General features: G+C 43.5%; 2 protein-coding genes across 3 annotated transcripts in view; one reads left to right on the forward strand and one right to left on the reverse strand.

Annotated features, from left to right (window-relative positions):
- Nucleotides 1-8,179, forward strand: part of sbspon (somatomedin B and thrombospondin type 1 domain containing) — a 28,156-nt gene extending 19,977 nt beyond the window's left edge. The window contains exons 4-5 of the mRNA XM_033019308.1: nt 6,082-6,258; nt 7,858-8,179. Of these exons, the coding sequence (XP_032875199.1) occupies nt 6,082-6,258; nt 7,858-7,975 (295 nt within the window). The 3' untranslated portion in view covers nt 7,976-8,179. The remainder of the gene's footprint in view (nt 1-6,081; nt 6,259-7,857) is intronic.
- An 8,173-nt stretch (nt 8,180-16,352) lies between these two features.
- The window catches only part of terf1 (telomeric repeat binding factor 1), a 32,691-nt gene continuing 24,142 nt past the window's right edge, over nt 16,353-24,901 (reverse strand). Inside the window, exons 9-10 of one of the 2 annotated variants that reach the window (XM_033019305.1) lie at nt 22,813-22,898; nt 16,353-17,738 (exon numbers count right to left, since the gene is read on the reverse strand). In XM_033019305.1, the coding sequence (XP_032875196.1) occupies nt 17,562-17,738; nt 22,813-22,898 (263 nt within the window). In that variant the 3' untranslated portion in view covers nt 16,353-17,561. Of the gene's footprint in view, nt 17,756-22,812; nt 22,899-24,901 lie in introns of both variants that reach the window. The other variant, XM_033019306.1, reaches the window with a different exon arrangement.

Consider the following 24,901-nt stretch of genomic DNA (forward strand, 5'->3'; position numbering starts at 1 on the left):
CTGTAGCATATAAGGTGTTGGTTGGTGGCGGCACCTAACGGCAGCGGCTCGACTACAGTCGTTCGTCTTTTTTTTATTTTTGTCTTGTTAAATGTATGTTTTGAGCTTAGTTTTTATTATTTTTTAGCTGTGTATATGTGGGGGGTGGAGGGGGGGATGTGGGGGAAACCGTTTAATCTCTTCCCTGTACGGGGACCCCACATTTTCCCTGTCGGGTCTCCGGATTCGGTGGGCCTAACATCGAGGAGCCGGCGGCGGCCTCCGTCCGGGACTAACCTGAGGGCTCCAGTCGCGGAGCCTGCGGACCTGACATCACGGAGCTGGCCGACTTCGGAGCGGGAAGAGCTGTGGTGGCGCTCGGCTGCGACCCGACTTTGGAACTTCGGAAACACCGGCCGCAGACCTGGTGGATAGGAACATCGGGAGCTCGCAGGTCCCTGGTGGGAGACGGCTTCTCGGAGCTCCCGCAACGGCAGCTTCTCCCGCTGGAATAGCGGGGTTGAAAGGACACGGAGCGTGGCCTAACATCGCCCGGTGCGGGTTAGTGGCCACGGGGACTTACCATCGTCACCGGGGGCTCTAACATCGGAGCCCCAGTTCGCCTAGACGCTGCAGTTGGACTGCTGGACCGCTGGTTGGCCTGCTTGATCCGCGGGGTTTGAAGGACACGGAGCTGGGGCCTAACATCACCCGGCGTGTAGCTAAATGGCCACGGGACTTACCATCTTACCAAGCGAGGGGCTTTAACATCGGAGCCCCAGTTCGCTTCGATGCTGCAGTTGGACCGCGGGAGAAGAACAAAGGGAAGAGATAAGACTTTGCCTTCCATCACAGTGAGGAGGTGTTGGAGACTCACTGTTATGGATGTTTATGTAAACTGTGTTAAGTGTGGTCTTGGGTTTTTTTGTAATGTAAAAAACTGTAGTAAATGTAATTTCGTTCAAACCTAGGTTTGAATGACAATAAATAGCATTCCATTCCATTCCAAAAGTCAGAGATAAAAGTCAGAAATTAGGCGTAATGCATACATAGAGGTGTCTCATAAGGATGTACTGTATCTGTGCGGGGGCGTCCATTATTCATTATCAATACACTAAAAACATAATAGCATTATATCCAAGTTTGCCAATAACACAAAATATCGAGTAATGCTGGATGATTCATAATGAATAAAGCTGTGATTAATAACTTCGGTGCTGGTGAATTAAATGTCACCCATTTTCAATTAAAGAAAATTGAGTATTTTAATCGATGAAAAACAAGGTACTCTCTCTCCCCCTCCTCTCTCTCCCTGTTCCCTCTCCTCTCCCCTCCCTCCCCTCTCCCCACCCCGTCTCCCCCTACCACCCACCCTCATCCACCTCCCCCTCTGTGTGTGGGAGGTGGTTAGTGTGCGAGTGAAGCCGCAGGCCCCCTGCAACCGTATGGTGAGGGGACGGGACACAGCGGTCTCCCCTCCCTCCCCTCTACCCACCCCGTCTCCCCCTACCTCCCTCTCACCCCCCCCCCTCTACCCCCTCCCCCCCCCCCTGTGTGTGTGTGGTGGGTGGTTAGTGTGCATATGAAGCCGCAGCCCCCCCCCCCCCGAGTATTGGGGGAACAGACCCAGCGGGTCTGCACTTGGTTTAGTAACTATTAAAACTCTCGTTTGTTGGTGCCGGGTTCTAATTCCCCTATGGGGAGAAAGGTGAAGAGTGGGGAATGAGGGGCAGAGGTGGAGAGGGGTAGCGGGGAGTTAGGAGGGGAGGAGGGAGATGGGTGAGGAGAGAGGGAAATGGAGCGGGAGGAGGAGAGAGGGGTGAGGGAGGGGGAGGGGGTGAGAGTGGGTGGGGGAGGGGGGAGAGAGGGGGGTGGAGGATGGGAGAGGGGGGTTGGAGGAGGGGAGAAGGAGGGTGGAGGTGGAGTGCGGAGGGGGAGAGGGGTGGGGGCAGAGAGGGGGAAGGGGGGCTCGGGTTGTTTTCTCTGGCCTGTGCGGTCGGGTGGCTCTTGGTCCTTTGTTCTGTCTTGGTCGCTGTGTCTTGTCCCCTTCCTTTTTTTGTGAGGGGAAGAGTGAGGGGAGGGAGGCGGAGGGGAGAGGGTCCCGTCTATTCTATTTCGCGAATATTCGTTTTAGGCATTTATGAATCTCCTCCCGCAAAATTTGCAAAATCGAAACAATTTTTACATATTCCCAGAGGGTTTTTCCTCCTCCTCTTCCTCACCCCACATCTACTCACTCCCTGTAGATGAGATATGCATGTGCCTTTAATATAGTTACCTCATCACTACTAACCACTCCCCTTATCACAAGTATAATTACAACCTCCCCACCCACATATCGCCCTCTAGTTTCCGTGACAGACCACGTACAGCTAGTGCTCTCTGTAAAAATACAGTATGAATAAAATGAAGTAAAGTTACAGTGTGTCGACAACCTATCTTTACATGGTGTCAGAAGTGGGATGAACTGTGCCTCTCAGTTCGGGCTCGGTGCCGCTTGCCTACAGCTCCATGACGGCCTGAAGCTGCCTGTCTCCTTCGCGTCCCGTACCATGACCCCTGCCGAACAGCACTACGCACAGATCGAGAAGGAGTTACTGGCCGTGGTGTTTGTCTGCTCCAAATTCAAGGACTACATTCTAGGCAACACCTTACCATCGAAACTGATCACCAGCCGCTTGTCACCATCCTCAACAAATCGATCCATGTTGCCTCATCCCGACTGCAGTGCATGATGCTGCAGCTCCAGCGCTTCACTTTCGAAATTGTTTATCGTAAGGGCAAAGACATGTTCGTGGCCGACACGCTGTCCCGCGCTCCGTTAACATCCACCGATCGCCATCCCTATGAAATGTCTGACCTGATGGTGCTCAATGTGAATATTGTCCCTTCACAGCAGATGAAGTCCCTGGTCGAGCACACTGCCGATGATCCTGCCCTGCAACAGCTTGCTGCAATCATCCAGCAGGGCTGGCCCGACCGTCCTTCCGCTTTGCCGGCTGGCGCCTTGCCCTACTTCCTGGTGCGTGATGAGCTCGCACTACATGATGGCATGGTTGTGAAAGGACACAAGGTTGTTGTGCCTGCTGCTCTGCACGACCACTATTTTCAGGCCGCTCACCGCGGTCATCCTGGGGCCGAAGCCACCTTGTCTCACGCCCAGAGCCAGTTCTACTGGCCTGGTATGGCTCAATACTTCCGGGAGAGGGTCTCCTCGTGTTCCATCTGCAACTGTCTCGCCCCCCATCAGCAACGACAGCCGCTTCTGCAGCAGCCTGCCCCCGAACTGCCCTGGATGGCGGTTGCCACTGACATTTTCGAGTGGCGAGGCAAACACTTCCTGGTCCTCGTCGACTCCTACTCCAACTGGTTCGAGGTTGACCAGCTGCACTCCCTCACCTCTTCGGCCGTTGTCGATAAGCTGCGCCGCCATTTCTCTACCTTTGGCACCCCGGCCAGCCTGCAGTCGGACAACGGCAGCCAATTCACGAGCTCCGAGTTTAGGGCTTTCGCTACCAGCTGGAACTTCCGCCACTTCACCAGCAGCCCTGAGTACCCACAAAGCAACGGTCTGGCCGAGCGTGCCGTCCGCAGTGCAAAGAACTTGCTGGAACAGTGTCGCTTGTCTAACTCCGACTTCTTCCTAGCCCTCCTTAACCTTCGCAACATATCCCGTGACCCTGCAATGGGCTCCCCTGCTCAGCGGCTCATGTCTCGCACTACCAGACCCCCGATCCCGGTGGCCCAGCGCTCACTCATCCCCTCTGTCCTCAAGCCCGCAGCTGTTCAGGAGCGCATTGCCCTTAAGCGCGATGTTCAGAAGCGCTCCCATGACAAGTCCTGCCGCCCCCTGCCGTGCCTTTTCCCCAGTCAGGTCGTCCGCATGCAGACCCCCTCCGGTCACTCCAGGCTCGCTACCGTCGTCGCCTCTGCTGGGTCGCCTAGGTCCTATCTCGTCGACAATGCAGGGACCGTCTACCGCCGGTCCCGCCAACACCTGCGGCTTGTCAACGAGCCACGACCGCTGCTGACCCCGCATCCCCTCCTGCCTTTCTGCCCTTGTCTTCTCCGTCCCCTCCCAGCTCCCCCGTTCTAGTTCGGCCGTCTGCACCTGTTCCACTTCTTCCTGCAGGGAGGGAAGATGGCGAGATGCGAACCCGGTCGGGACGTGTTGTCAAGCCGCCTGTCCGCTATGGCGACTTTGCATAACCGTTTCTAGCGCATGAGACGTGGTCGCCCTGTCACTACTTTGTTTGCCTTTCGTTTCCAAGGGGAAGGATGTAGATGAGATATGTATGTGCCTTTAATATAGTTACCTCATCACTACTAACCACTCCCCTTATCACAAGTATAATTACAACCTCCCCACCCACATATCGCCCTCTAGTTTCCGTGACAGACCACGTACAGCTAGTGCTCTCTGTAAAAATACAGTATGAATGAAATGAAGTAAAGTTACTTCTTTACACTCCCCCACTCTCCTCACCCCACTCTCCTCAACCCATTCTCACCCCTCTCTCCTCACTCCCCTCTACACTCTTGCCCCCTCCTCCCCTCCCCCTCCAATCTCTCTCCTCCTCTCTCCCCCCTTCCCCCTCCTCTCCCTCACCCCTCCCTCTCCTCTCCCCACCCCGTCTCCCCCTCCCCCCTCCCCCTCCCCCCTCCCCCCCGTGTGTGTGGGAGGTGGTTAGTGTGCGTGTGAAGCTGCAGCCCCCCCCCGCAATCGCACGTTGAGAGAACGGGACCCAGCGGTCTCCCCTCCCTCTCCTCACCCCTCTCTCCTCACCCCTCTCCCCATCTCCTCCCTCTCTCCCTCCTCCACTCCATCCCCCTCTCTCCCCATCCCTCTCCCCTTCCACCCATCCCCCTACCCCCCTCCCCATTGCTCTTCCCTCCCCCACCCATCTTTCCCCCTCCCCTCTCCCTTCCCCCTATCCCTCTCTCCCCCTTCCCCATCGCCTCCCCCACCATTCTCACATCCCCTCTCCCACCCCTACCACTCTTTCCCCTTCCCCCCACCCCGCTCTCCTCCCCCTCCCCATCCCCCGCCCTCTCCCTTCCCCCTCTCCTCCCCCCCAATCTCTCCCCCATCTCCACCCTTCCTCCTCCCTCTCTCCTCACCCCTCTCTTCCCTCCTCCCTCCCCTTTCCTCCTTCCTCCCTCTCCCCCTCCTCCTTCCTCCCTCCCCTTTCTCTCCCACCCTCCCCATCCCCACCCTCCCTCTCCTCCCCACTCCCCCCCTCTCCATCTCCCCGCCCCCACCCATCTACCCTTTACCACCCCCCTTCTCCCTCCAAACCCCTCTCCCCTTCCACCCTACCCTCTACCCCCCTTTTCTCCCCACTCCCCCTCATCTCTCCCCTCTACTCTCTTGCCCCCTCCTCCCCTCCCCCCTCTCTCTCCCGTCTCTCTCTCCTCCTCCTCTCTCTTCCCCCTCCTCTCCCTCACCCCTCCCTCCCACTCTCCACCCCGTCTCCCCCTACCCCCCTCTTGTGTGTATGGGAGGTGGTTAGTGTGCGTGTGAAGCTGCAGCCCCCCCTCGCAACCACACATTGAGGGAACGGGACCCAGCGGTCTCCCCTCACTCCTCTCCCCACCCCGTCTCGCCCTACCCCCCTCTCACCCCCCCCCCCCCTCTACCCCCTCCCCACCCCTGTGTGTGTGGGGGGTGGTTAGTGTGCGTGTGAAGCCACATTCTCCCCCCCACCACCCGTTGGGGGGAACAGACCCAGCGGGTCTGCACTTGGTCTAGTAAACGTTAAAATTGGATTGCAGAATAAAACATTTGGAAGATTAATGGAATGCCTACTTTTATAACAGGAAGACTAAACAAATGGGAGACACCTTTCAGGGAAGAAGTTGGGAAAGACCTCTTTATGCAAATGGTCATGGAAGAGTAGAATACTCCTCCACACAATGCAGTGCATGCCAGCTCAATCAATAATCTTAAATCTGAGACCCAGTGCCTGGAATAATTGCCAAAAATATAAAGTGATGTGGATTTGGGCTAGGTGGATAAAGTTTGGGGATAGATCAGCCATGATAATTGGGGCTGGATTGCTCCCATGTTTCTAATTAACTTTTTCTTATGTTATCAACCAGATATTGTGCAGAGTTTACAATTGAATCACTGTCCTTCCACTGCACTGTCGAAAATCGTCCATTTGCCAGATGGATGCAGTATCTCCGAGAGGGATACACTGTTTGTGTAACCTGTCAGCCACCGGCCATGAATTCACACAACCATCGTTGTCATGGTGATGAAGCGAATGCTAATGGGTAATTATTAACTCAAATATGATATGTGAACACCAAATACAGTAAATTAATTACCATAACGATTTTTTCCCATTTACTGATACATCTCCATTATTGAACAAAATTGTTTCTTAGCAACTTTGAATTGGGTTTATTGTGCATAATTGTATGAGACAAATTAGAAACAGCAGATGTTTTAGGACACGTTTCCAAATTGCTATATATTTAATGCAAACACCTTAAATGTAAACACCGTGTGCCATTCATGTATCTCTATGACTCAGAGCATTTATGGTTTGGTGTTGTCGCACTCTGCTTTCCTCACTGTACTTATCTACAGAAACAAATTGATTGGCAAGTCTCTTCATAGCTTTCTGCAGAAAAGACAAGACGTTAGGGAGACTTTGAATGTCAGAGCTACCAGGCTTCCCAGCTGTCAAATTATCCTTTTTTTTTAAAATGTCTATGAATATCTGACATTAACAAAACATTGAAAACTGTTCAAAAATAATAAAATCAATGATTGTAAACTTAAAATGTAAAAACAATTCAGAAACTTTAAAAAACACAATGAAAATACAATTAAAACATTGATTTTTTAAAACAATGAACATAATTAATTAACATAATCTCGCTTAGATTAATTCATTTCTTTTTAATGAATGGATGCCCTGATCCTGCATCAGATCTTACCTGGCATAGTTTCCACTCGCAAATTTTTTCTCTGACATTGCTGGAAGTTAGCACTCACTGGCTAATTTCCAGGCTGGAGTCACAATTGGAATCTACTTTCAGTATGCTCAAACTGGAAGCAGCAGGGAGATCCCAGAAAGTTTGAAGCTTGGTATTTTCCCAAGAAAGCCCCTGGGAAATGATTCAAATATTTTTCTGGCACTTAACAATGAAAGTTATTTTTTATTCCAATATAAAATATCACAACTCAATATACTGCATTCTGTTTGAAATGCAAGGCAATTTTACAAAATATAGACGTTTTTTTAAAATGTTTTTTTTTGTAACCAGGAACTAGAAAATTGGTAGCAGTTTCAAATGGCTTCAGAAGCTTACATTTATCTGCATTTACCAAGTGAGATCATTTATTTACAAAGAATAATTGAACAGTCACCTAAAAAGGCTAAAACACTTGTTTAGCTAAACTCACTTGAGACAGCAAATCATTGCTGCAGGGAATCTGAAAATACATTCACATAACAGGTATGAATTTCATTGTTAGTATCTTTTGCAAACAATTCACAGCAGCTATGAATGTTTCAGGTATTCTTTACAAATGCAAGCAAAGCATAATATATATATTTCTACCAATATACCAAAGCAGGTGAGGCAGCATCTGTGGAAAGGGAAACGGGGTTAACATTTCATTTGGAAAGCCTTCATCAGAACTTGTAACTTTTTCTTCCATAGATGGTGCCTTACCTGCAGTTTTCAGATTTTTCTGTTTATTTTCAATTCAATGGTGTGTTTTCTAAATTTCAGTTAAGCTTTGTTCAACTTACTTTGCTTGCTTCAAAACCAGACATTATAATGTCTGCATCTCTTTCATATACAGTTTTCCACATACACTCATAAGTTATCTACCTCTTGTGTTTGTATTGTTGACAGGACTCGCATTTCACAGTGGCAAGCAGTGGGTAATTTTCGGTGCAGAGGAACTTGGAAAAAGGTGCACGATGGAGCACAGTGTTCATGTCCTGGTGTCCACAGTTTTATTTTCACTTGAGAATCCATTTATTATTTTAGAAACATTCCACACTAAGTTATAAATTTAAGCTTAACTTTACATGCGACAAGAGACAAAAACACCATTCATATTACTTTGCGATTATTATTGTCTAACAGTATTGTATCATTCTGAATTTGAATTAAGGTCTTTAAAAAGACCAGTTTGAATCTTTAATTAAAGTGCCACCCATTTGAAAACATAGTTGGTGATTTTTTGTGATGTTTATTACACACATTTGCAATTAAGTCTTTTGTTGAAAATTTGAAATGCTTTTTAACGGTACCCGAAGCAAAGAAGCCAAAGCCAAAGAACCGAATAGAAATGAGGCCGAAACGCCAATGAACCGAAAGAGTCCGAAGAAGAAATGCCTACTAACCGAAAGGATGGGACACCTAAATGCAAATTAACCGAAAGGGCGGGACGCCAAAACGGCAACGAACCGAAAGGCTGTGTTGCCTAAAAGCAAACTTACCGAATGGCCGCTCAAGAAAGGTCAAGACGGGAGCGTGGGGTTCATTTCCCCACATAAGCCATAGCTGACTGGGCAATCTGAACCCAAGCACCAAGTTGAAAGCGGCTGAAGGTGTGCATTCCTCGGGCCAGCCCCCACTCTCCCACGGCCACCCTCCGCGGGCTGCGGGTCGGGTGGAGCGGAGGTTTGGGTCAATGTTCATGCCTTCAGTGATGTGATGGACGCGGGGGTCTGGACCAATCGCTGACACCTTCCGCCCCCCGGCAACGTCAAGTATGTTATTGGACTTTTCTCTTGATCGGCAGTCGGTCCTTTGGCCTGTAGGCGACACCGCCTTTCGGGTAGGTGTCGTTTTGACTGTGCAGCCATTCGGTAAGTTTGCTTTTAGGCAACGCAGCCTTTTGGTTCGTTGCCATTAAGGCGTCCCTTTCGGTTAGTTTGCATTTAGGCGTCCCATCCTTTCGGTTAGTAGGCTTTTCGTCTTTGGACTCTTTCGGTTCATTGGCGTTTCGGACTCGTTTCTATTCGGTTCTTTGGCTTTGGCTTCGGCTTCTTGTCAGTCGGCGCCGCGTCCGCACACGCTTTTTAACATCTCCCACAAAATGGTTGCACTTTTTGGTGCATCCTTTGAAATTTACTGGCATAATTTTCTCCAGACTAAAATGAATAAGAACACATTTAGAGGAAATTTCAGGCAGACCCAATTCCTGAAATATCTGAAACGCCCAAATGCCACACATTAACAATGATGAACAATGTTATTACCTTAACATTAGAGCATAATATGCAGATATGACAGGAGGCGCAGTAAGGTTCCAAGCATGTTCCCTGAATTTGTTATGGTGAATTCTGCATTGCATCTGGACTAGCGTTATTTGACCATGTGATAATAGTGTAATAAGACAACAACAATTCTTCAGGCAGTTTGTGCAATTTTTTAGAAGCACAAAATCAATTTTGTGTTTCGGGATGTTGGTTCAGTATTAATTAAAAGCTTCATTTAAGAATGCCAGTAAAAGGGAAATTAAAGTCTTCAACATTGACAGTGGCCAGAGGGAAACAGCAGGTGATGGTGGAGGTCAACTAAAATATTGGCTGTGGTTAGTGATGTGTTATCTTGACTATCAGTGATTTCAATAGTTCCATATTAGATGGCAGCATTATAAATCTAATCCAACTGGGTTATCAAGTTACTTTAGCAGCCAATGACGTTTCCAGTTGTGGCACTTGCAGCTGACTATACCTTTACAGAAGCAGCAGTTAGTCATCAGCAGAAATCCAGTGTGTGATATGGCTTCATCAGCAACTGAAAGCTTCACAAACATCAACTGATATAGATAGAATATGGAACATTACAGCACAGAAAGAGGCCTTTAGGCCCACAATATCTGGTGGCAATTAGTATTTGTTTTAAGTGTGTGTGTGTGTGTGTGTGTGCGTGTGTGTGTGTGTTGGAAGGCAAAGTTAAAATTAATTTAATGGAAAAAATATTTCTCAGTTTGTTTATGATTCATGCAGTTAATGTCTGCAACAAACGGCTATTAACATTGAGGGAGAATGAAAAATGTAAAGAAAACTGAACACTTTGCATGATCCTTGATAAGTTGTTAAAATTTGGGATTAAGTAATAACCAACTACAGAATACCATACTTTTAAAGCAGTTTATAATGAAAGAATGCATCGAAACACTGCTCATTATTATTAAGGTAGAAACTCACATGCTTAACGCAAGAATATGTCTTTGCTATTGAGATCACATGCTTTGTTCCAATTAGTGTTGCACTGAATTTGATTATAATGTACATTTATCACCATGGAAATAAATCAGTTAAATTTTGCAAATAAAGATTAAAACAATGTGGCCAATATTGATAGATGGACTCACTTTATTTACCAGATTTGTCTGATTAGATTGCCAATTAAGGAATAAGTACAAATGGCTGTGGCTAATGAATGTCACAATTATTGCAAACAAAAATATTTAATTTTGTAGTTCAATAGATGACCAGAATAATTTTAAAGTCAGATTTAATTTAAAATAAATTAATATTTATTACAGTCAACTTGCACTCCTTTACACAGATGCACATCTATGACAATAAAACTTTGTTTAATACTCCTTATCAATAGAAAGTACACAGAGAGACTATTTTTTTGTCCATTTGTCTCACTTTCAATCTCATTGTAAGGAAACAACTGCCTCTCATAATTCTTCTCTTTCCCCTGTATGTGTGAAAGTGGAAGTTTATTTGTACCTTAAGAATTTCTCATTCTGGCATCGGCCCTCTTGCTCCCTCTGTACCTTTTCATGTAAACCGATTGTACACGTACAGTAAAATATATTTACAAATGTACTCCCAACATCCCAGGAATATTAAAAAAATGTACAATTTTTCTCTCAAATTGACTGATATTTCACTAATTTTCTGCATTTTGTGAACTAACACAGCACGACTCTATAAAAAAAAATCAACATCTTTTAATCATATTCAAATAACTTTGAACAAAAGTCAGTAATGTAACATTTTCACGCATTAAAAATCTTTGGCATATTTCTCCCACTCACTTAAACCGTCTTTACTTTTTGTTGCTTCTTTGTGTCCTCCATACAGCTTTCCTTCCCACCTAACTTTAGCTGAAAACAGTTAAGACTTTTTATATTCACATCTAAGAGAGGAAAATTGGTTGCGCTGCTGCCTTACAGTGCCAGAGACCCAGGTTCGATCCTGACTATAGGTGATGTCTGTACTGTGTTTATACGTTTTGTGACCACATGAGTTATCTCCGGAAAGTCCGGTTTCATTCCACACTCTAAAGACTTACAGATTTGTAGGTTAATTGGCTTTGGTAATAAAATTGTAAATTGTCCCGAGTGTGCAGGATAGTGCTAGTGTGCAGGGTGATCATTGGTTAGTGCGGACTCGGTAGGACAAAGGGTCTGTTTCCACGCTGTATCTATGAACTCTAAAGGCCAAAATGTATCCATATGTCACTCCATTAAAACAATATATGAAAAATATGTATTTTCTGCCCTTTAACAATGTTCTTATCTGTATAAATGTACTACCTTGATCCAATAAATCTGCAATGATTTGTAGCTATTTATTCTGTGGTACCTTATCATAACTCTTTTGAAAATTCACATGACCTAGAACTATCAGTTCTCCCCATCTATACCACAGTAAAACTCAGATTATTCCCTGGCAAACCATTCAAAAATCCCAGTTTGGAATCTGACTCAGCAGTTCATGTTTGCATGTTCCTTTCCACTCACCAAGCCTCCAGATCCCACTTCTCTTTCCAGCTCGTTGAGGCCGCCTTTATTGTGCTTCCTTCCAGCTTGCCAAAGCCCTGGTTCCCATGCAGCCTTCCAACCACCAATGTACCAGTTCCCACACTCCCTTTAAATTGACCAGAGTTGAATTCCCATCATACTCTTTAAATTTACTTGATTATGGGAAGGTTAATACAATGCAACATAAAAAAAAATAGTAATTAAAATATTAGGTACCCAAAAAATATTAATTCAACACTACCAAGCTCCTGAATGCACTGGATAATTGGAGTTTTATTTCTTATGTTCTCAGAAATATTTATTTAATTTGTCAAATAAGATTTCCCTTCCATTAAACCATATCAATTGTCAAATTATGAGTGTTTTTAATTGCTATTAAATTAAGGACTTAAATGTAATTGCTATGTTATTTTTTTAAATGTCTTCTAATCCACTGGATTAAATCTAGCATATTTTTGAAGATCACAATTATTGCAACTTCTCTCAAATTATCACTTAGAATCCTAGGACGTGGGCTCAGACTCAGAGGATCTTGCCACTATTTAGTCTTCATAATTTTCCAATATTTTATCTTTTATAATTAATTAGTTTCCTCATCCCCATTAGACCTACCCAGCTTCCCACAATTTCTGTATTACTTATTATTCCTCTTTAGTGAAGATAGTTGCAAGATATTTATTCCAACATCTTAGCAGTTCTATATATTAAAATAATCTACACTTCAGAATTCTTATAACAGTATCTACTTAATCTTCACTTGCATCTTTCTACAACCCAAGAAAATGGGAGCAGGAGTAGACAATTAGGGCCCTCAAGCCTGCTCCATCATTTAATATGCAAATCTATTGTAGCTTCAACGACTTTTCTCTATCTTTGTCTATTCCGCAATCTATCAATAATTAATCCATCTCCACTTTAAATACTTCCACTGACCGCCAGGGCAGAGAATTCCCTAATTTATCACTAACTCTATGAAGAAATTTCTACAAACCTCAGTTTTAAATGACTGGTCCCTTATCTTATAGTTATGTCCCATTGTTTAAGACCAAATATAAAAATAGCACATGTGATTAGTTCATTTCATTTATATAGGTGAAAAATTAAATGTTTCCACATATTCTGCCACATGGAAAAATGTACTCTTATTACTTTCTTTCCACCCTGCTTCAAAAAATCCATCATTGTACCGGTACCAAAAAATGCCTCCCCAGCCTGCCCGAATGACTACCGTCCGGTGGCCCTTACCTCGGTAGTCATGAAATGCTTTGAGAGGCTGGTGAAGAAACACATCTGCGCCTTCCTCCCTCGCAACATGGACCCGTTGCAGTTCGCATACCGTCCGAACAGATCCACGGACGATGCGGTCTCCCAGGTTTTGCATCCTCTCATTTTGACAGCCAGAAGGGGGGCTATGTGAGGATGCTGTTCATAGACTTCAGTTCAGCCTTCAACACAATAGTCCCCACCAGACTGGCCGAGAAGCTACTGGAATTCGGGCTCAACACCCCCCTGTGTGCCTGGGCCCTGGACTTTCTCACCGCCAGGCCCCAGGTAGTCAAGATGGGAGGGAATACATCGAAGTCCCTCACCCTGAGCACAGGATCGCCCCAGGGTTGCGTCCTCAGCCCCCTATTGTACTCCCTGTAAACACATGACTGTGTGGCTAGGTTCAGCTCCACTCAATAATTAAGTTTGCTGATGACACTGTGGTGGTGGGCCTGATCTCAGACAACGATGAGAAGGCCTACCGGGAGGAGGTGGCTGATCTAGCACTCTGGTGCCAGGACAACAGCCTCCTCTTGAACATCAAAAAAACTAAGGAGCTGATCGTGGACTTTAGGAGGGCACATCATCCGAGGACGTACACACTTTTTTTTTAAACCTTTTTCTCTGGTCTGTATGGAAACTTATTATCTATTTTATGTAAAGCACTTTGGTGTCAATGCGAGTTGACTTAAAACGTGCTATATAAATAAAACTTACTTACTTACTTACACCATTGAGGATAAATGGGGATACTGTGGATAGGGTGAGCTGTTTTAAATATCTGGGAGTCCACATCTCTGAGGATATGACATGGACATCACACGCCGCAGCACTCGTGAGTAAGGCAAGGCAGCGCCTTTACCACCTCAGGCAATTGAGGAAATTCAGAGTGTCTCCGAGGATCCTCCAGTGCTTTACTCAGCGGCTGTGGAAAGCATCTTGTCCGGAAATATTACCATCTGGTTTGGGAATTGCTCTGCCCAGGACAAGAAGGCTCTGCAGAGAGTAGTGCGTTCGGCCGAACGCACTATGGGAACTTCACTCGCCCCCCTGCAGGAACTATACATCAGGAGGTGCAACTCCAGAGCCAATAAAATCATGGGAGACCCCTTCCATCCCTGCAACGGACTGTTCCAGCTGCTACGGTCAGGTAAACGCCTCCGTTGCCATGCTGTGAGAACGGAGAGGTTGAGAAGAAGTTTCTTCCCAGAGGCCATTCGGACTGTAAACTCCTATCTCACCAGGGACTAACTTTACTGCGCCCACAATATTTAATATGTAAAATAATATGTGTGTGTTTATGATTGTGTTTATAGCTGGTTTGGTTGTTTGTTTGTTTGTCTTTTCGCACAAAGTCCACGAGCATTGCCACTTTTCATTTCACTGTACATCTCGTATGTGTATGTGACGAATAAACTTGACTTGACTTGACCCTAGATTATTCTGCCTTTTTAATTACATTCCTGAATATTTGACATCTGTGGTCATTATTTTCCATGTACATTCTAAAGATTCATGCATTTAAATCCAATTAATATTAATATATTCACCATTATATTTATAGATTAGAGTGATCTGACTTCTATTTGATAGAATCATGCATAAAATGCAAGCTATTTAGAAACATAGAAATTAGGTGCAGGAGTAGGCCATTCGGCCCTTCGAGCCTGCACTGCCATTCAATATGATCATGGCTGATCATCCAACTCAGTATCCCGTACCTGCCTTCTCTCCATACCCTCTGATCCCCTTAGCCACAAGGGCCACATCTAACTCCCTCTTAAATATAGCCAATGAACTGGCCTCGACTACCCTCTGTGGCAGGGAGTTCCAGAGATTCACCACTCTCTGTGTGAAAAAAGTTATTTTCATCTCGGTTTTAAAGGATTTCCCCCTTATCCTTAAGCTGTGACCCCTTGTCCTGGACTTCCCCAACATCGGGCGCAATCTTCCTGCATCTAGCCTGTCCAACCCCTTAAGAATTTTGTAAGTTTCTATAAGATCCCCTCTCAATCTCCTAAATTCTAGAGAGTATAAACCAAGTCTATCCAGTCTTTCTTCATAAGACAGTCCTGACATCCCAGGAATCAGTCTGGTGAACCTTCTCTGCACTCCCTCTATGGCAATAATGTCCTTCCTCAAATTTGGAGACCAAAACTGTACGCAATACTCCAGGTGTGGTCTCACCAAGACCCTGTACAACTGCAGTAGAACCTCTGCAGTTGTACAGAGAACAATTTGAATTGTTTAAAAAGGAACTGCAGATGCTGGAAAATACAAGGTAGACAAAAATGCTGGAGAACTCAGCGGGTGAGGCAGCATCTATGGGGCAAAGCAAATAGGCGATGTTTCAGGTCGAGACTTCTTCAGACTGATGTGGGGGTGGGGGCGGGAAGAGGAAAGGAAGAGGCGGAGACAGTGGGCTGTGGGAGAGCTGGCAAGGGGAGGGGGACGGAAATGCTGGAGAAACTCAGCGGATAAAAATCTTAAAGATATTTGAATTGGGTTGCTATGGATACATGCAAACAAGACTTTCAGATCCCAGCTGCAGGTGAATGTGAAAAGTTTCAACCAAGCTGATGATTGAAAAAAAAACAAGCTCATGTGTGTTCAGTCAAGATGAATGGTATTACCAGCAGCAACCTGCCGATTTTGCCTCTAAAGCCTTTCTTTTCTTTTGCATCTGGACCTCTAATTTAAACTCAAATCATGCCAGTGAATTTACACAAGGGCTACGAAAAATAGCTATGTATTTGCATTTTGTTTCATTACAACTCAGGTAATTAATTGGTTTTATTCATTATTCTCTAGAAGTGAAATGATTGCAAATTGCTTAGTTTATTTCATCCACATAGAATTGTGTACTAACAAATCCAATTATCCACTTTTGCAGGCATAAGAATGCCTGCCCAACAAAGAAACCAAAAGTTCACTACATTTTTCTTTGCTTTTAGATAACTTGAGTGGAAGGGTTCAACAAAAGAGTGATATTGTAAGAAATAGCCTCAATAGTATCTTTGCACAGGTGTATAGTCCTTTAAGATTTTTAGTGGGTACTTATTCAAGCAAAATTTCTATTCCTCATGAAAAATGTAAATAATAGGGTTAGGCCATATTTAGCAGCCTTAGATATTCGATACTTCAAATTTAAATATAGTTTGGATACAATATACTTGAAATTTTATAAAACATAGCAATAACATTTTCAAAATTAAAACTGCAATGAGAAAGATGAATGCTCAATTCTCACTGTTAGTAAGGTGTAAAAACACAGTTATGTGAAATTGCTTTGAAGTCATATTGAAATATCCTGTAATAAGAGACAAATACAACATTTTGGTATCTTTGATATTTCAAATAACTTTTATTTATATTTTGCCCATGTAATGGAAATAATGTATACATTGTTACCAGAATATAATTCTAACGATAAAATGTTAAAAATTAGTTGGCCTTATCATTCAAAAATGGCCAACTGAGGTTTCACTCTCTGGAGGGAGGTGACTACCTTATCACTAACACCTGTGCACCAAAACATTACACTTTGTACACATGAGCACATTTTGTAATGTGCAGTCAAATAAAAAAACACCCCAATATGGGATATGGATAATATTGAAAAAGATCACACTAAATTTATTTCTCAAATTCCAATGAACTTTTCATCTTTCAGCCATTCTGAATGTTATTTTTGTAAAGACATGCAAGGCTTTGGTTTCAAGCAGAACATTTGAGCTTGTTACACATAGCCAGAGATTACTCTGCTCTCAGATATGATGACATGCATTGCCATTTCAAGATTTTTGTTCCTCCACCATACAACTGAAAAGGTGTAAAACCCACTCAACAAGCTTAGGCATGTTCCCAACAAAAACTATTGAGATTAGGGTTTAAATTGTGACCTGTAGAACACGATTTGTATCGAAACACAAGGCTGAGAACAGAATTATATATTTTTTACTCCAACTTACACAATAGAGCAAACAATCATTTTTATAAATTTGCTAAAATACATTTTTTTCAGTATATCACTACATTTTCACTTTGTGGGAACACACTGGTACCACAATACCATTCAACCATGTTAGATGTGAACTTTACATTTCAACTTTTAAATCAAATGAAAAATGCACAAGTCACCAAGTTGACACATATAGTTAACCATAGGTCAGAATGCTATGGGGTATAAAACAACATCCTATTTACTTGCAGCCTCCACACCAGCCATATTTGTTTTGCTTCACTTGTTCTCAGGATGTTAATTTACAGATGAAACATTGGTGTTATCTAGAAATGTTGCTGATACTTGGCAGATTTCACAAGAAAAATATCTCATGACAAAAAGCAGGACAAATTGATGTGCAATGTTATTAAATGTGACAAATGCATCAAAGTTCTCTATAAGACTTGCTGCATGACTACAACTCCCTTCAAAGCTCCAGATCCAGAAGTTAAATGGGTTGATCTCAGAGTGGCCTAGAAGATCACCAACCCATCTCTTCATTGTGAAGGCAGTCACAGACAATGGAATTATTGATGCTATTAGTTTTCAGCTCTCTTCATCGGAGTGGACTATGCAAAGCCTTTTCATGGTTCTCCATCTATCTTTCAGCATCACACTAGTACGATTGTTGAAATCATAGTGCTCCAGAATTTTGCTCCAATTTCCAGATCCATATTTTCTTACTCCTTCTTTTAGGTGCGTGTCTTCTTCCCACATCCAAGGCTATAAAATAAGGGCTTCTTTCAAAATAATTTTAAGACAAATTACTTATCTTTACAAACTTTAAAATTACTTTTCTAAAGTTAGGCCATGCTGTCTGGAATATTATTCTCAAAGGAATAGTTTTGAAACAGTGTTTGAAAAGCAGGCTATACATTTTTATATACATTAACTGCTCAACCAGGAGAACCTATTACATACAAAACCCAAGGATTTACCATAGAGTTATGCAGGAAGGTTGCATTTTGTGCTTCATGCCTTACTTCCATCATGAAACAAATATATTCAGTTTGCATATTTGAAAGAAAGGTTCTGAGCTCCTAGCAAATCAGACAAAACAAAACAAAATGTTCTTTGCTGTGAAAGGTGAAAACATGAGGACAAATTAAAGTTGGAAGGATAGAGAAGGACCTAGCAGAACATTCACACCTTTACAGACACAAGAGGTGTAGAGAGTCAAAAGCATAATTTACAAGAAGAGGAAGTTCATTAATTTAAGTTACAGTTCTTATTGCTACTGCAACTGTCCTCTTGGACAACTTATTCACTGGGTGCTGTACAGAATGTTATTAATCTTGTAGCAATCAGTAAGATATGACTAAAATTACCATTCCGGGAAACACATTCCTGACATAACATTGCAAGACACCACAGTGATGTGAAAGAGGAACCCATAAGTTAATGGTTATTAACTTTTTTGTACAAGGGAGGAAGATAATAAGTTTTATGCTATTACAGAAACCCTCATTATAACGGACCATAGGAGGAAATAGTGTCTGCTATTGCTATTGTCCACTATAACCAACACAGTTGACTGTGCATGTCAGAGTAAAAACCATGCCATAAAGACGAAGGAATTGTAAGGAAGTAGCCCCAGAAATAGTGGATGCATTAGTGATAATTTTTCAAAACTCTTTAGATTCTGGAGTAGTTCCTGAGGATTGGAGGGTAGCTAATGTAACCCCACTTTTTAAAAAGGGAGGGAGAGAGAAAACGGGGAATTACAGACCAGTTAGTCTAACATCGGTAGTGGGGAAAATGCTAGAGTCAGTTATTAAAGATGGGATAGCAGCACATTTGGAAAGTGGTGAAATTATTGGACAAAGTCAGCATGGATTTATGAAAGGTAAATCATGTCTGACGAATCTTATAGAATTTTACGAGGATGTAACTAGAAGAGTGGATAAGGGAGAACCAGTGGATGTGTTATATCTGGACTTTCAGGAGGCTTTCGACAAGGTCCCACATAAGAGATTAGTATACAAACTCAAAGCACACGGTATTGGGGGTTCAGTATTGATGTGGATAGAGAGCTGGCTGGCAGACAGGAAGCAAAGAGTAGGCGTTAACTGGTCCTTTTCAGAATGGCCGCAAGGCTCAGTGCTGGGACCCCAGCTATTTACAATATATATTAATGATTTGGACAAGGGAATTGAATGCAACATCTCCAAGTTTGCGGATGACACGAAGCTGGGGGGCAGTGTTAGCTGTGAGGAGGATGCTAGGAGGCTGCAAAATGACTTGGATAGGCTGGGTGAGTGGGCAAATGCATGGCAGATGCGGTATAATGTGGATAAATGTGAGGTTATCCACTTTGGTGGCAAAAACAGGAAAGTAGACTATTACCTGAATGGTGGCCGATTAGGAAAAGGGGAGATGCAACGAGACCTGGGTGTCATGGTACACCAGTCATTGAAAGTAGGCATGCAGATGCAGCAGGCAGTGAAGAAAGCGAATAGTATGTTAGCATTCATAGCAAAAGGATTTGAGTATAGGAGCAGGGAGGTTCTACTGCAGTTGTACAGGGTCTTGGTGAGACCACACCTGGAGTATTGCGTACAGTTTTGGTCTCCTAGTCTGAGGAAGGACATTCTTGCCATAGAGGGAGTACGGAGAAGGTTCACCAGACTGATTCCTGGGATGTCAGGACTTTCATATGAAGAAAGACTGGATAGACTCGGCTTGTACTCGCTAGAATCTAGAAGATTGAGGGGGGATCTTATAGAAACTTACAAAATTCTTAAGGGGTTGGCTAGTTCATTGGCTATATTTAAGAGGGAGTTAGATGTGGCCCTTGTGGCTAAAGGGATCATGCGGTATGGAGAGAAAGCAGGTACAGGATACTGAGTTGGATGATCAGCCATGATCATATTGAATGGCGGTGCAGTCTCGAAGGGCCGAATGGCCTACTCCTGCACCTATTTTCTATGTTTCTATGTCTATGTCCGTAGACCTCCGAGACAGGATTGTGTCGAGACACAGATCTGGGGAACGGTATAAAACAATTTCTGCAGCATTTCAGGTCCCGAAGAGCACAGTGGCCTCCGTCATTCTTAAATGGAAGAACTTTGCAACCACCAGGACTCTTCATAGAGCTGGCCGCCCGGCCCAACTGAGCAATCGGGGGAGAAGGGCCTTGGTCAGGGAGGTGACCAAGAACTCTGACAGAGCTCCAGAGTTCCTCCGTGGAGACGGGGGAAACTTCCAGAAGGACAACTATATCTGCAGCACTCCACCAATCAGGCCTTTATGGTAGAGTGGCCAGACGGAAGCCACTCCCCAGTAAAAGGCACATGACAGCCTGCTTGGAATTTGCCAAAAAGCATGACAAACAAGGTTCTCTGGTCTGATGAAACCAAGATTGAACTCTTTGACCTGAATGCCAAGCCTTACGTCTGGAGGAAACCAGGCACCGCTCATCACCTGGTCAATACCATACCTACAGTGAAGCACAGTGGTGGCAGCATCATGCTGTGGGGATGTTTTTCAGTGGCAGGAACTGGTAGATAGTTCCTGCCAATAGAAATGCAGGTAATGGGAGGGATATGAATGATACGCAGGCTAATAAGTGGTGCTCTTGGCATTATGTTCAGCGCAGACATTGTGGGCCAAAAGTTCTGTTCCTGTTCTGTACTGTTCTATGTTCTAATACTATTAAATGTTTTATTCTTTTGAACTCTGGGAAAATCATGTTAGGGTCCACCCATTAATAACCCACCAATAAATGTGAACTTGACCATTCTCTCCTCACAACACTTTGGTAACGGCTGTTTAAAGTCTGCAGCAGAGTAGACATCCAATTAGAGGAATTCAAATATGTTAAAAAGGACTTTGATCAAGTGTTAAAAATGGTCCCAGATTTAAAATAAATTGTGAGGAAAAGTTAAACATTGAGGACAGTGGAACAGAGGTTGAATTTTCTTTCTTGGATTGGTTGAAAGTAGGTGCAAAGGAAAATGATCAGCTGTTGAGGAATGGCAAGTCCATTATTTCCGGCAACGTGAAGGCTCAATAAAGAAATTGAACTGCAAGTAGATGGTGAGAATAGGGTTGAGGGTCGTTAAATCCAAATGGGATATATTTGGAGAGAAACTAGAGAAAGCTGTTTAGTTTATTAAATTGTTAAAAGACTCCATGTTTAAAGTCGGAATTGAACAACGAACATCAATGAGGACTTAGTTTGGCCCACTTTCATTTCAATTCTTTATTTATTGTTTATCTAACAAAGTAGTTAGGCTGGGTTCCTCAATTAACGTCAGAAATGTAACACTCAACAAGTAATTCAGGCTAGGCGTAATCTAATAAAACACTGCTGCAGGACAAACGACTTGCTGTACAAATTTTGGGCAGGCCATCACATGCAGTTTGGGATAATAACTTTTTTTCTTTATAAACATTTACTGAAAAACCATGGAATATTGTGTACTAGAAATAGTAACAACTAATTAGTATGTTTATTATGATTCCCAAGCTATTCGCATGAAAAAAAAATCACTTGGTCTTAGAAAAAGAGATGGTAGTAAAATAAATAAAAACCAGAGTAACATTTAACAAAATTACGCACAAAACTATATGTGCACTGCATCAAACCATTTAATCACATACTTTTAGAAAGCAAAATCCAGCATTAAACTAATTTAGCACAAGTATGTAATTGGCATGGGGGTCACACAAACCTTTTTATCAATCCTCAGATTGCTTTTACAAAAGAACTTGCTAACTAGGTTTCTAAATTTCATTCACTATTTTTAATTACAGTCAGCACTTTTTACGGACAATTACTGCTTCTTTTCAAAATATAATCTTTAATTAAAGTTATGCATGATTAAATGTATGATGCACATTTGAGGTAAAAATCCTAATTTTCTCCAAATATTAGTGCTCTAAGGAGTTATTCGGTGGGCTAAATATCACAACTGCAATATTTAACATCAGTTTTTAACGGCAGGAAAAAAAAATCTGTAAATTCTTACATTCATCTGCATTTATCTTAAACAACGATGTCAAAAAAGTTTGTATCAACTTAAGACATCTATGAATTTATAGAAACGGAAAACAGTATAGATTCAGAGGAAGCTATCGAAATGGTTACAATTACGACATAAGACATTGGGACAGATATATGTAGAGGAAAGGGCCTGTCCCACTTGCATGCGATTGCATGCGTTTGGCGCGACCAAACGTGGTCGCTTGAGGCGTACGGGCACTGTATGGCCGCGCGGGGCCGGTCCCACTTAGAAGCGCGGAGTTGTGCGGGGCTGGTCCCGACATCGCGCGGGGCTCCGAAAATCTGACAGTGTCCGAAATCTTTGCGCGCCAATGGCCTGTCGGCACGCAGGCGCATTGCGGTTGTACACAGTGTCTTGACGGCGTACGCCTAATGCATGGCGTTGCGCAATGACATAACCGCCCGGCGTGTTGTTGCGTGATGACGTCACTGCCCGACGCCGTGCGACGCCCAAATTCAGTCGGCCCGCCTCCTGCCCAGCTGATTGATAAGTATGACGCAAATGACGTCATGCGTGCACTTAGCGCGAACTTCGCGTGCAATCGCATGCAAGTGGGACAGGCCCTGAAGGGTATACAGGGATAGGGGTCAAATGCAGGCAAATAGAACTCATGCACACTGACAACTTGGTCGGCATGGGCATGGTGGGCCAAAGGGCCTGTATAACTTCATAATTAAATAATCAGCTTTCTCTCCTTTACGCCAAAAACTGCAGTTAGGATGAGATGTGTTTGTTTTAATTATGCAAGTTCAGCTTCATTTGAAGTAGATTTTAAAAAAATTACTTACTCTTTTCTTCCTTGGCGCCTGCGAATTAATTGACATTTTTTCCCTTTTAATTTTCATCTGGTGACCACTAGTTGTGACTCTCTTTTCTGCAAAATGTATAATAGTCAATGTATGAATAATTGGTAAAGCCTTTGCTTTTTGTCATGTTATGTGAATCTTGCAAAGCTAATTCCAACATAATCACCCAAGTTTCTGCATGGAAACGTGCTTTAAAATAGAATGCCGCAACATTGCTCTGATTTGGCCAAATGGACAATCAAATAGATTGCATATGTATTTCAAAACTTGGTCAACTGCTCATTTCCTCAGTGCTTTGGCAATCTTCCCCATTTCCAAGCTGAGGTGACTATGTCCAGAATTTTACCACTGCAACTATTAGATCATGGAATTGACTCTCCAAAGTTCTCCGCCTTCCTTGCCGAGAGTGGACCAGCCTCTTCTCTATTTTGCTTTCAGTGGCATGGCAGAAATCACAAAAGCCCTGGATAGATTAGACCCAGTGACATAGTGCAGTAGCTAGCAAGATTTATTTTTGAAACAAGTTCAACATATCACAAATTAGTGAAATTCAAATCCCACTTTATTAGTTAAGGTGAAAACTGAAGATTTCCAGATATTATTTCAAAGAACTTGAGAAACACAAGAGAAATTGGGATGATGCACTCAGCCAAGTGGATAGTTTAGACATTAGTTCAAAATCTGACAATAGCTCAAAAAGCATACTAAAATATACATAATTGTGGGCTCCACCTTTCCTTGATCATTGTTGTTTTTTGTATTGCTTTCATTCATTTGTTCTATTTACTTTCTGTATCTCTCATTTCCATTTCCCCTGACTCTCAGTCTGAGAAGGGTCTCGACCCAAAACATCACCTCTTCCTTTTCTCCAGTGATGCTGCCTGATGCGCTGAGTTACTCCAGCATTTTTGTTTATCTTTGGTGTAAACCAGCATCTGCAGTTCCTTCCTACACATACTAAAACATGTACTTGAAGGGAAACATTTCCAACACAATAGGGGGAAGCCTGAGGAGTGGGGCAAATTGGAAAAATCTTCTGAACCAGTGTAGGTACGAAGGTTGAATGGCTGCTTCTTCTGCTGAATGATTCTATACCTCTATCCCCCTAAAAATACATTTAAGACAAGGCAGGAGGGTGGAAGGAAGCTTGGATGATGAGATAAATTGAGGCATGGGACAACTATAGGTAACTGGGATCAAGTGTATCCCTGGAGGAGTTTTGGGAACTGAGGAACATACTTCAGGAAATTCGGTGGTCAAAAAGGAAGCACGAGATAGTTATGGCAGATAATATTAAGGAAAATCAAAATATATTTGTATTAGTGCATTAAGGGAAAGAGGCAACAAGAGAGAGAATAGAGCCTTGCAAAAACAAAAGTGGTTATTTCTGTGTGGAGCCCCAGGAGATGGGAAAGATCCTCAATGAGTATTTCTCCTCTGTTTTTACCATAAAGAAAGACACAAAGACTGGGGAATTTGGGACAGTTAATGAAAGTGTCTTGAGGATAGTCATTATTATGGTCAAGGAGGTGCTGAACGTCCTGAGGCATATGAAGGTAGACCAATCTCCCAGGCCTAATCAGATAATGGAGGACAATGTGGGAAGCTAGAGAAGAAATTACCCTAGCAGAGATACGAATCATTATTAGATACGGGTGACGTGCTGGAAGACCAGAGGGTGACTAATATTGTGCCTCTATTTAAGAGGGGCAGCAACAAAAAGTCTAGGAGCTATAGACCAATGAGCCTAACATTTATGGTAGGAACATTACTCGAGAGTATCCTGAAAGATAAAATATATACATTTACATAGACAGTAGCCAGTGATAGAGTGGTTTTGTACATGGGAGATCGTGTCTCACGAATCTAATTGGGATCTTTTGACCAAAAACAATGATGAGGGCAGAACCATGGTCATTGTCTTCATGGATTTCAGCAAGGCATTTGACAAGGTACTGCATGGTAGGCTGCGCTGGAAACTTAGATCACATGGGATCCAAGGAGAACTAACCGACTGGGATAGAAAATTGACAATGGAAGGAAGCAGAGGGTGCTGGTGGAAAGCTGATTT

The sequence above is a fragment of the Amblyraja radiata genome, chromosome 4 (genome assembly GCF_010909765.2).
Source record: "Amblyraja radiata isolate CabotCenter1 chromosome 4, sAmbRad1.1.pri, whole genome shotgun sequence".
Lineage (NCBI taxonomy): Eukaryota > Metazoa > Chordata > Chondrichthyes > Rajiformes > Rajidae > Amblyraja > Amblyraja radiata.